Consider the following 11,637-nt stretch of genomic DNA (forward strand, 5'->3'; position numbering starts at 1 on the left):
CTTCCTCCTCTTTTTTTCTTGCATTTCCCTGCATCCTGGAGCGCAGTGTGCAGAGTCCGTTTCTCCCGCTCCTGATTTCCTTCCTTCCTCCCCCGCCGCTTCCCCTCCCTGCCAAAAGATTTGCGTTGCAAAAGGGCAGCGGTGGGGTGAGGTGGGGGAAGTCCTGTGGCCCTGAAGTTGTGTGTGGAAGGGGGTCCCGGGTAGGGTGGGTCTCTCCTTTATTCCCTGTTCGACTTTCTGCTTTGGGCCGGCAGATCTCTTCCCCCCCCACCCCCGCTGCCTCCCTGGAGCGCAGGCTGGTGCTGGCGGTGTAGACGGGGCTGACAGAAAATGGTGTTTGAGTGCATTGGCATCCTATTGTAGAGCTCACCTATAAGACATCTGCAGATAAGAGTCAAATCAGACTCTCAAAAAATACCTGCTCTTGGGGGGGGGGGGGGGGGGGGGTTCTCTTTTTCTTCTTTCTCATTTTCTTCTTCCCCATTTTGCAAATGGCTTTACTTCATGTACAGAAGTGTGGTTGGTAGGACATGATTTTGTTTTGTTTTTTTTTACTTTTCCCCTTTGAATTATTTTTTTTCGGTGCTCTCTTCCTTCTTCTCTGCAAATAAATTGCATTTTTTATTCTTTGCATTTGGGGAGGCTCTGTTTAGGTTTGCATCTTGCCTTCTCCCCCACACTACAGCTCCCCTCTCTCCACCCATCCTTGTCTTTTTAATCAATGGAAACAGGGTCTTGAAGGCAGCAAGTTGTTTGGAAAATGAAATTCAGCTTGATAGTTAAGGTGTGGTGGCTTTTCCTGCAAAATGTCATCCTCAGAATGCTTCCATGATGTGAAGTGCTAAATAACAAATATCAGAGGCTGGGTACAAGTGAGAAATTGAGGATTCAGGTTTTGGGGAGGTGGGAGAGATGGTCTGGTAGGGTGTACTCCAAGCAAGTATTTTGCATAGGTGAACATCTTCGTGATGCTTCCTATTGCTGCGGCTCAGTCTAATTCACTAATCTCTTGGTGCTTAAAGAACCACCAAGTTCAGACTCTTGTCTGATCCATTTCAAATGCTGGATTCCCCTCCCTAGTGCTGAAGCTGGCTGTTGATGTTTCACGGAGAAAGCAGCTTGCTTCTTCATTCTTAAACTTAATTTAACTTGTTCCTTCCTGCATGCCCCTTGTCCCCAGAAGTGGTTTAGCAAGCACTTTGCAAACTGCATCTGTTGCTTAGTCCTGGGTTATCATGGCTGGGAGGGAAGTCTCTCTTAGAAAGAGCAAGCTCATTTCAGTCTCTTCCTGTATGTACCAGCCCAGTGATTTGCTCAGCATGAAATGTAAAAGAAATGGGTGGTGGATTCCTGCATGTTTTGGTGGCAAGGTTCAAATGAATCACTGCCTTCCGCTGAAGCAGTAATGTTTCTGAAGCTTTCTCTTCGATCCATTTTCTATGGTAGTTACATTTGTTAACTTTAGGTAGATTTCAGGGATTTGATGTCTCTCTTTTTCCCCTCTCTCTCTCTCTCTCTCTCTTTCTTCCCTAGGCCTTATATTTACTCCTGGTACTTCTGTTGGGGAATTGCAGAGTTGTTGTAAAATTTCTCTAGTCTTTAAGTATTTAGTTGTTGTAACATTTTAAGGCAGCCAAAACGAAAGTCAGTTTTCTTTGAGATGTGCAAAGGTTTTAAATGTTTGTAATGTTCTGAAAATCATTCCTGGACCTAGTATTTATTTTTAAATGTAAATCACTTGTAAGTAGAGATCTGTTTTTTAGGTTTTACTGAAGTTCTGAAGTGGAAAAATGCTTTGATGCGAAATAAGCTGCTGTTCTTTTGTTTTCACATAGCATTGTTCATGCGTTCTCTTTTTAAACATAGCATAGTTTAACATTTAATTGTAATTATTTTGGTAGTTTTATGACTTATCTAATCGTAGTGAAAAGCTTTGATCATTCTTAGCACTACTTTAGCCAGATTGTGCTTTGAATACAAATTGCGAGTGACAAGCGGTATCATTTTGGGGGAAGCACTTTGTAATCAAGTTTTTGGCAGCTCTGCTTTGGCTTGGGAAGTCTTGGTGGTGGGTGTGTACAACAGGCTCTGAATTGTTGCGTGCCAGCCCTAGATGCATGCTGCCTCAACTGGAGCAAATAAAATTTGCAAACAATTTTAACTGGGGTCTCTGCTGCTTTTTTTTGCTTCCAGGAGCTGGAGGAGGAAATGATATTCAGTGGTGTTTTTCTCAGGTGAAAGGGGCTGTAGATGATGATGTAGCAGAAGGTAAGAAAAGAACTTTTATTTCTTTAAGTTACCTGTCATCAGTTCTGGCGGTGGCAAACATTTTTAAATAATCTTCTCTGCTGAAGTGTCTTTGTGAAAATTGAACTTTATTTTTACATAACTATAACAAAGTAGGTAAAAGCAGTGAAAAATTAAATGCATATCTGAGTTTATGTATATTTAGACTCCAAGACTTGCGCCTGGGGTATGGTGGGTCCAACTTGGGTCCAAGCTCAGATATGGTGTCTATAACTGACTGGACTTTTTTTCAGTCACTTTTAGTCCGTGTGTTGCTTTACACAACTTGCTGTCAAATGGCCACTATTCTCAGTTGTGACACTGCTATTTATTTGTTTGTGGGTTTTTTTTTACATCCATCAAATATAGATAATGATGCTTGTTCATATTCCTGGCACAGGTGTTTGAAGATTGATTAATGTTTGTGTAGCACTTCTAAAGACAGAAGGTGCTAGATAAGTCACCTAACTTTGTTCTGATCTTTCTGTCATACATAACCATCAAGACTATCTTAACCTTTTAGCAATTAAACATTCATTGTTGAGAGGTTTTGTTTTTAGGACTAAAGTTATTAAAAACAGCCTTAAATTTTTGTAGTCAAGTGTTCTTGTATGGCCAGACATGGATGTCACTTTAGCAATGAGCCTGGTTTCAGTTTTGGGGAAAAATTCCACTTGTAGTTTTCAAATGTTACTTGCTTTGCCTAAGCCCTTTCTCACCATTCAGATGGCTAGGCTGAATGGAAGCCTAGATCCTGCATGCTGCTCTGTAGGGCTGGATACCCAAGCATCTGTTTTGCACAGAACAGCTTGCAAGATCAGGAACTAGAAGAATTTTGTCTTGCAGGGAGTTGTCTTCAGTGTATGTAATTTGGGTCAGCATTGTATAGGCTTTGCACTTCCTAACTTACAGACAAGTGTTAGATTTACGTTGCTTCTAAGAAAGAAGTAATTAACATCCTTTCTATTACTTCAGCTTTTTTTGAGTTGTGGTTTGAAGTACTCCAGGCTGGGTAAAATATGGACCATGGGCTGGGTCCAGTCTGCCAAGGGATTTTATCCGGCCTGTGGTGGATCCCTCTGCCCTGTCGTCCCAGGCTCGGGGCAGTCCAGGCTATGGCATGTGCAGCCGGTCCTCGTGCCCCTGGGCGTGCAGCATGATTGTGGCAGTGTAGCAGCAGGGTTCGCTTCCCAGCAGTCCCTGCAGCAGCAGCTCCGTCCAGCTGCCACAGTCAGTCTCTGCTACCAAACTCAACCCTGCTGCCAGGGCACCTTGACCTGTCTGCCCCACACCCACTGCCGGGGTTGCCAGACAGAGCAGATGTGTGGGGTATCCAGGACCCACATGGGTAGGGCGTGCTTTGCTAGGTAGATAGGATGAGGCCATGGGTGGGTGAGGAAGGGCATCTGGGAGCAGGGCGGGCAGACTCCCAGATGTTGACAATCTGGGAGTGGGGCTGGATGCAGGGCTGGGATCTTGGGGTGGTGACAGTGTGGGGCTGGGGCCCCAGGGCAGATCCCCAATCCATTGCCTGTACACCCCTGCAATGGGTGCCAGTTGTGCAGGCAAGGGTGTGGGGCGAGTGTATTGAGGCTCTTGCCCTGGCCCTGCACTTTCACAGCACTGTGATCTCAGCCCTGGCCCCGCCAGCCTGTTCCACTCCCAGATGCTGCTCCCTTGCCCACCTGTGGTCCCATCTGTTTGCCTGAATGCACCCTGTCTGCGGGTCCCAGGCTGGTTTCCATGGAGACCCTGGGATTGCTGGGCAGTGAGAGTGTGGGGCCTGGGGCATAGTCGCAATATGCTTCCCTCGCGCCCCTTCCTGCAGAGCCGGCACCTGTTGTAGGGGCGTGCAGGGAGTGGATTGTGGCTTGGTTTGGGGCCCTGGCCCCTCGATCCTGATCACAACCCCGGCCCCACTCACCTCTCCCTCTGTCCCCTACCTGCCCATGGCTCCATCCCATCCACCGGGCCAAGTGTGGGGCACAGCCAGGGAAGGAGTTTTGGTGAGCTGTTGCAGGGGGTACGAGTGGGAGGTGTTGATGCTCACTCTGCCCCAGGACAGCTCACCAGAACTCCTTAAGTGGACTTGCGGCCAAAATAATTGCCTATCCCTGAAGTAATCTCTGAAAGGCTGTCTAGAATTGCTACAAATGTAGCAGCACAATTGTCTTGTTTGTGGTTTTTGTTCAGGCAGCATGTTGCAACATGTAACAATAATAATGCCATTCAAGGATTGTCAGGCACTTACAGAAAGATGAAGTATGTGTCTCTGTCAGAAAACATCAAATTGCTCAGTAAATATTCTTAAATCCTGAATTCTAGATTACTGTTAAGTATTTCCCCTGCCAGGTATCTTTTTCTGGTGAATTTTGTTTCAGTTGGAATTCTTTAGCTAGCTAATTTCTTAATTAAATGAAGAAAAATTGGGGCAGTAGTGACTGCCTGTAGCAGTTGCTCACGAATATTCCTACTAATGGATTGGGCATATAACCCAGACAGTTTGCATCCCTTCCATGTAGTAATAGTGGTGTTTTTCTGCATTTCTGTGTATGAATGGGTTTTCCAATGATAGAGAAATCTGAGAGCCATGAAATTCTGTCCTTAGTTGTTCTAAAGCATTATAGTATGAAAGATGATTTGCCAACTTCCTGGCACAGTTGGACCACTACAATATCTGGTCACAATAGGTAGAGTTTGTTATCCTTAGCTGTGAGTGTATTAACTAGCTTGGATTTCATCAAGGCATTTGGTGACTTTTTAATCTGTGTATATGTTGTCCATTTTTGTTCATTCTGTTGATATACAGAAAGTAAAAGTCAACCTTTGGATAAAATGAAAGTATGTTATGGTTTTAAAGGGACTAAAATTGACTACAATGCTTACTTTCTTAAACTTTGAAATAGGTTTGTATTTTTTTATTAAAAACAAACAAACCTCAGTTTGGTGTGCCAGAGCCTAATTGATTGGTTTTGTGCACATGGAGGGGCTGCTGAAGTGTCTCTTCTATGTGAGAATCCTGGATCATAATGGATTTGTCAGGCTTGAAAGTCACTTTTTACTCATGACCAAGCTTTTACATGGCATGCTGGGAGCTCTTATGGAACTGTTCCTATGTATGGTTAATCAAAACAACTCTTAGCTTCTATCTAAGTATTTAAAGGTAATGTTAAATTTGGGAGAGATGCCTTATAACTGTAATACTTTCTAAATTGTTTACTGGTTAAATAGTGTATAAGGTTGCAGTGCTTAATTTTTTTGGTTTGCTTTTATCAACTGAAGTTTGCTGACTTACATGTTTTCATAATCTTCCTTACACATTTGGGACAGTACCTTGACATGCCCCTTGCCTCATCCCTGGGCAATTGACAAGAAAACTGTACTGTACTGTGTGGTTTTAAGCCCAGTGTGATAACCTGTTTCTCTTCCTGCTTCTGCCTTAAGCACACAGCATGTTGAAACTTTATTAAGAACCTTGTATGAGTCTTAAATGTGTGATTTCTTTTGCAAGCTGAGGCAGGATATATAAACCTGGAAGTGGACCAAGTGTTGCCTGTGATGATGACAGGGGAAAAGAGTCAGATTGTAGTTTGTATGTCTGTATCCAGTTTTTAGACAGTTACATAGAATATTGCTATTTAAAAACATTTGTTACATTAGCAACTTGTTTTGTTTAAAAAATGGGAATAAACTTTAGAACTATAATTTGCATTTAGTTTGATTTTGCAGTTTATTTTTTGCATCTCCTCAGGGTTGAGGTGGTTTCACTTTTTTATATATAGCAAATTTGAGTTATTTTCATTATCTGTTTTCTGGACCCTGCTATGTATGGTATTGTAATATTTATGATGAAAATATTTACTCCGTGTACAAATTATAGCAGTTTAATTTTAATTGTTTAAGTGATGCAACTATACATGTGGATATTCCATGTTTGTTTAAACATGGATTGAAACATGAAACCTTGCACAAGCTAAACTAATGAGTGTCCACATACAAATTGGATCCCTTTGACTACATCAGTTAATTGTTTCACTATATCTTTGTGTGGAAAACAAGCCCGAGTATAGGAGCATGGAGAAAGTTTATTTGAATTTTTAAAAAGCATTATGGGGAAAAAGCTGTATTAAGTTTGGCAAGAGTTATCTGGTACCAAGCTTGTAGTAAACTTAAGGTCAGATTTGATTCTGGTATCACTTTTTAACAACACACACACAACTCCTGAGTTTTAAGACTCTAAGAATAGATGGACTGTCTGTGTTACAAAGTGCTGTGCAAGGGACTGATGTATATTTTCTTTTAAAATAAACCATGCCCCCTGATTATTGCCTCTCAAAAGAATCCTGTGACTTCAGTTCTGTGTTTATCCTCTTGGATTCTGATAGCCAAACTTCTGGATGGTAGAGAATAGGCTAACTTGGGGAATGCGGGTGTGCACAAGGAATGAAGAGTTGAACCCCTGACTTTTTAAAAAATCTCAAATTTTGCAAACAAGCTTCATGGTAAATCTGAGGATGCCAACTTATAGTGCACAAAGTAAATTGCAGTGGATGAATTATAAAATCTTTGTGGTTCGTACTATAGCAATGAGTCCTGTTTTCACGCTTAATTGCTTTACATGTTTGTGTTTTAGTTTGCTGGATTGCATTTACCCAGTTTCTGAAGTGTGCATGGTCATGAGATTTTTTTTTTTTTCTCCCTCTGCATTTTTCCTGCAAGGGCCCGCATTTTGTAATGTCTCTAGTCAACTCCTTGGCTTTCTGTATACTGAGAAATTCTAGGGGCCAAGAGCTTCTGCTGGCTGTGTTGCTGATTCAGCTGAACCAAGATGCTAATGTAGACAAGACTTCTCTAGTGATCATTGACATTTCTGGCAGTGTCTGGTAAACCTAATCTTCAGTAAGCTTAATGAACATCATATGAAAGTATCTAGAATATGAGACCTTTTTATGCTATTGCTGCTCTGGAGCTAATTTGAATGGCTTTCCTATATAGCAGTGTAGACATAGTTGTCCTGTTCAGTTCTTGGTAATCCAACACATGGTTGTATTGGAGAAAAGGACTCCAAAATTTGTAAACCTTCCGCCCCCCCACCTCCCACTCCTTGTATTCTTTTATTTTATTTTGTGGAGCACCCACCACAAAAATTAGAAATTAATGGGAACTGTGACTTCCCAGAGTGTCTGGAAACAGAAACCTGGTTGATAGAATAACTTCATGCCTGGATTTGGATAGGGCCTGGTATAATGAGATCCTCATCTTGGAAGTCCTCCTGCAGTGCTCTTGCTATCTGGGGCAAGCAGCGCTTAACAAGTCGGGTGTTTTAAAAATAGTTATTGCTAAAAACCTGCATAGCATAACTGATCTGCAGATTTCTAAGTTTTTTCTCTTGTTTTTGTTTAAGAGTTGCTGTTCCTGAATCCTCAGATTAGACCTACTTTTTTCTTGGAAGAAATAACCCATTCCCTAGATAATTTGTAAACAATTCTTTAAACATCAGCAGCTGCTTCAGGAAATGAAAGATGAAATGGTCATTTTCTGTGAGACCCATAAATGCGGTGTATAAGAATGACAATATTTAACATGAACCCCTGACTTGTGTTTAGTAATATCAGTAATTAGGCCTGTGCGAAGTGGCTAATATTCACTTTGGATTTGGCTGATTTGGGGGAGAGCGATTTAAATCACTGTCCCGAATCAGATTTGGCCACTGCCGAATTAGCCGAATCTCTGAATTGGACAGGCCCCATCTGCCGCCTGGCCCCAGCTCCTTGTTTTTTTGCGGGGGGAGGCTGGATTCACCAGCTCCTGGGGGGCGGGGGGCAATCCCCACTGCCCCACACTGGGTAGGGGGCTCTGCCAGGAGCCCTCCCCCCCCTGCTTTAAAAAAAGGGCACTCAGGGGGGCTGGGAGAGAAGACAGGGGATGGGGCCTGGCTGGGGTCCCCCCATGATCCCCTCCCCACTCCTCTGCCCCCTGCTTACCAGCACAGAGTCCAGGTCCAACTCCCTGCGGCAGTGAGAGGGGACTGCCCGAATCTCCGACTCTTCCGAATCGATTCGGACCTTTTTAATTGGTCTCCTGTTTTGATTCGGAGATTCAGCCACCAAATCAGTAATATTATTCTCAGAGAATAACATTAGCTGCAACAAAATCACTGAAGAGTCATTTTGTTCATTTTTTTTGTGTTTTGTAGTAGAAAAGGAAAATATTTAATGCAGGAGTTGTTTTATTTATACCCAGTAAAGAAGTCCCTGTAACAAAAGAAAAGAAGTATTTTGCAGTTGACAATGCACTCTCGGAAGCAAGTTGTAAAATGGATTCCTTGTTTTCTTTTCTCACCTCAAATAATCTTAATACATTTAGTTTATTATTGGAAGTTACTGTAGAAAAAGGCCACACTACTAGGCACCGTGTGCATTATGCATTCCATAAAAAGGCTGTCCCTTTTTCCTCTAGTACGTGAAGTATGTTTTCATTTTCCTCTAGTACATGAAGTATCAATGGACACCAAACTTTGGTAGACCACTGGCTCAGTTCTGTTGGCACACTTCATTTATCAGAGCCCTATATGTATTGTGCAAAAATCTTGCATTATGTTTATTGTTTGCCATGCTTTAGGACTTTGCATAGAAATAATTTAATTTAGTACTTGCATAATAATTCCCTTAGGGTGTAAAATGCACCTGCAGCTCTTTTAAGCATACTTTGCAGGATATTTCTACATATTATGCAACACACTGTAATATTTAGCACCATAAATATGACTGTGCAATATTCTTACTGTGCAAAGTCAAGGATAGTTAGCAAGATAGAGGGCACAGGAAAAAATAAAGGTTATAATCTGTTTTGATATAAATACACTAGGAAATCTGCTATTTTTGGTCCTGCATATTAAATCTTTAGCCTGGGGACTGACCTGTACAAGCTGAAGCTCCAGAGTATGTGTTCTTGGCTTTTCTTTCAACACCTTTTCAATAGGTTCAATGAATCAAGATGTATAATTAGGAATATTTATATGAAAAGATAGCGATTCTGTATGGAGTTGTTATGCTGCCTGTTTCTCACTGGGAGTCATAATCTACAGTAACTAATAATGTCAGAATCATAGGTGTATTGTTTCAGCTGAGGAATCAGTTATTTCACAATAGATGCACACTGTTGTTGAAATGCTGGTATCTAAACATCTGACTTGGGAATTAGAGATTTACTTATTGTTCCTGTGTTTAACTTTTGATTAGCTAGTGTCGGGGTGTCAAACATATGGACTGTGGGGTGGATCCAGCTAGTAGAGCCACATGATCTGGCCTGTGTGTCACTGGACTTGACCCCATGTGCTGTACCCAGTGCAGGGCATGCAGAACAAGGGATCAGTCTGGTATGTGCGATGCATGTAGTGTCCCACCAGCCCATCCCTGTGTGCTGGTTTCGTGGATGGCCTGAATCGGGCCATGCCAGAAGCAGTGTGAAGGGCTGTTCTAGCAGTGCAGCACATGCCCCAGGCCAGCCCTTGTACTGCAAGCACAGCAAGTCCTGGGGCCAGTGCATGGTGTGTGTAACAAGTGAGCTGGATCTGTTGCTGCCCAGGAGGTGGGCCTAGTCTGGCCCTTGGGGCAGCCCAGCAACCTTCATCCGGCCTGCAGGGTTGGATCAGTTTGAAACCCCTGGGCTAGCTCTTTAGAAGAAGGAGGAATAAGAGGGGTTTTTTTGCTCTTGTCTCTTCTGTGGAAGGAAGGTACGAAGGAAGGTACGTGCACATCGCTGTCTTGTGGTGGCAGCAGCATTGACATCTTGAGCTGATGTAGCATGGACTTCTATAACTGGACATCGTTTGCTTGAAAGTACGGTGTTAAGTCTTCTCTGAGTATTCTAATCCAGGAGCATCATGGGTGTTTTCAGAAGAGCCACATAGGGTACGTTTTAAGGCACTGTGATGATTTGTCCTTGGAAGTGAAGACGTAAATCTAGGCTACTGCCATTTTAAGTTGGAGCTGGGAATAAATGTTAAGATAGCCTTCTGTGTAAATCACAGTTTATAATGGAGAGACTTCCATGCAGGGCCTCAGCTATGGCAGTGCTGCTGTGGAGTGTTACAGAAACCTCTAATTATTATTTTCAGAGTTTGCTGACATTTCATTTGCAAAGGTTATGAACTTCTATAAGTTCTTTCCTAAATCTTTTTGAGCACTGAAGGAAAAAGAACCATCTTTGTGAGATTGTTCATTACAAATATATACTTATTATTTAGAGATCTACGAGTGATAGAATTTTTTTTTTGAAGACAAACCAACCTATGTGAGTTGCATGTTAAACACCCTAGGCAGTCATGCTTGTGTCTAATTTTGGAACTGTAGACAGAAGTTTAAGGATCATGCAGAGTGGAAGAACTGAGTTTAAGTAAGAACAGTTCTTCAGGTGAGGCAAAAAATATTTTGAAAAGGGAATTTTCTTTACATTTTCACATGCAATCTTTAAATGAATGATTATTGGAATCATGTGCCTTTCCAAGAAATACTGTTCTGTGCTCCATGCACAGAATAATTGGGTTACAGATAACTGCATAAACAAAGTGTATTCAGGAATTAAAGCTCTAATAAGGAATTTACACTTGATAGTGTTTAAAATTTTCAGTTAATTTTGAACATATTCTTATTTGTTGAATTCTGTTGCACTCTTTGTAGCCGTTCACTCAAATCAGTCAGATATATCGGTGAAAAATTTTTGATTTTTCAAAGCAGTGTTCACTAGTCTCCACTGAGGCAGTCAAAAAAAAGAATAAGTAAAAGGATCTCGCTTCTTAAAATGTGACGTATTGGCTATCTATGGATGTACATTCAGTTGCAGATGGCTCATTTTCTTAACAAAATTTGCAATGTTTTTTAAAGCAAATTTATTCAGCACGCATCAAAATTAGTTGGGTTATAGTTGTACTGAAATCAGCCTTCATTTTTAACTTAAAAAGCAGATTATATGCAGCGTCCTGATTGTCTGTTTAGAAGAGATCTACTTTGATTCCAAAATCCATTGCGAGTTTGTTTGTTTGTTTTTTTTTCCTGTTCCCTCTCAATAAATATGTGATGTGAGGACAGAATTAGTAGAGAGGAAGAGGAAAGAGTTTGATCATGGGTCTGACATTAACTGACACTGGGGCAGGCAATTATTTCGGGTGGAGGGCCGCCAAATGAGTTTTGGTGAGCTGTTGAGGGCCGCAGGGGTATCCCTACCCCTTGATGGGTACCCTGCACCCTGGAGGTCCCACCTCTACCCTGTGACCTTTACCATTGGAAGTCCCTCCCCTTGTCCTGGAAGCACTTCTTTTGGGAGGGAGGGTGCTGCTTTCTTGAAACTGGA

General features: G+C 42.0%; 1 protein-coding gene across 1 annotated transcript in view; it reads left to right on the forward strand.

Annotated features, from left to right (window-relative positions):
• Window positions 1-11,637, forward strand: part of PPP2R2A (protein phosphatase 2 regulatory subunit Balpha) — a 68,939-nt gene that overhangs the window by 3,331 nt on the left and 53,971 nt on the right. The window contains exon 2 of the mRNA XM_014522286.2: window positions 2,194-2,268. Within this exon, the coding sequence (XP_014377772.1) occupies window positions 2,194-2,268 (75 nt within the window). The remainder of the gene's footprint in view (window positions 1-2,193; window positions 2,269-11,637) is intronic.

The sequence above is a fragment of the Alligator sinensis genome, unplaced genomic scaffold (genome assembly GCF_000455745.1).
Source record: "Alligator sinensis unplaced genomic scaffold, ASM45574v1 scaffold685_1, whole genome shotgun sequence".
Taxonomy (NCBI): domain Eukaryota; kingdom Metazoa; phylum Chordata; order Crocodylia; family Alligatoridae; genus Alligator; species Alligator sinensis.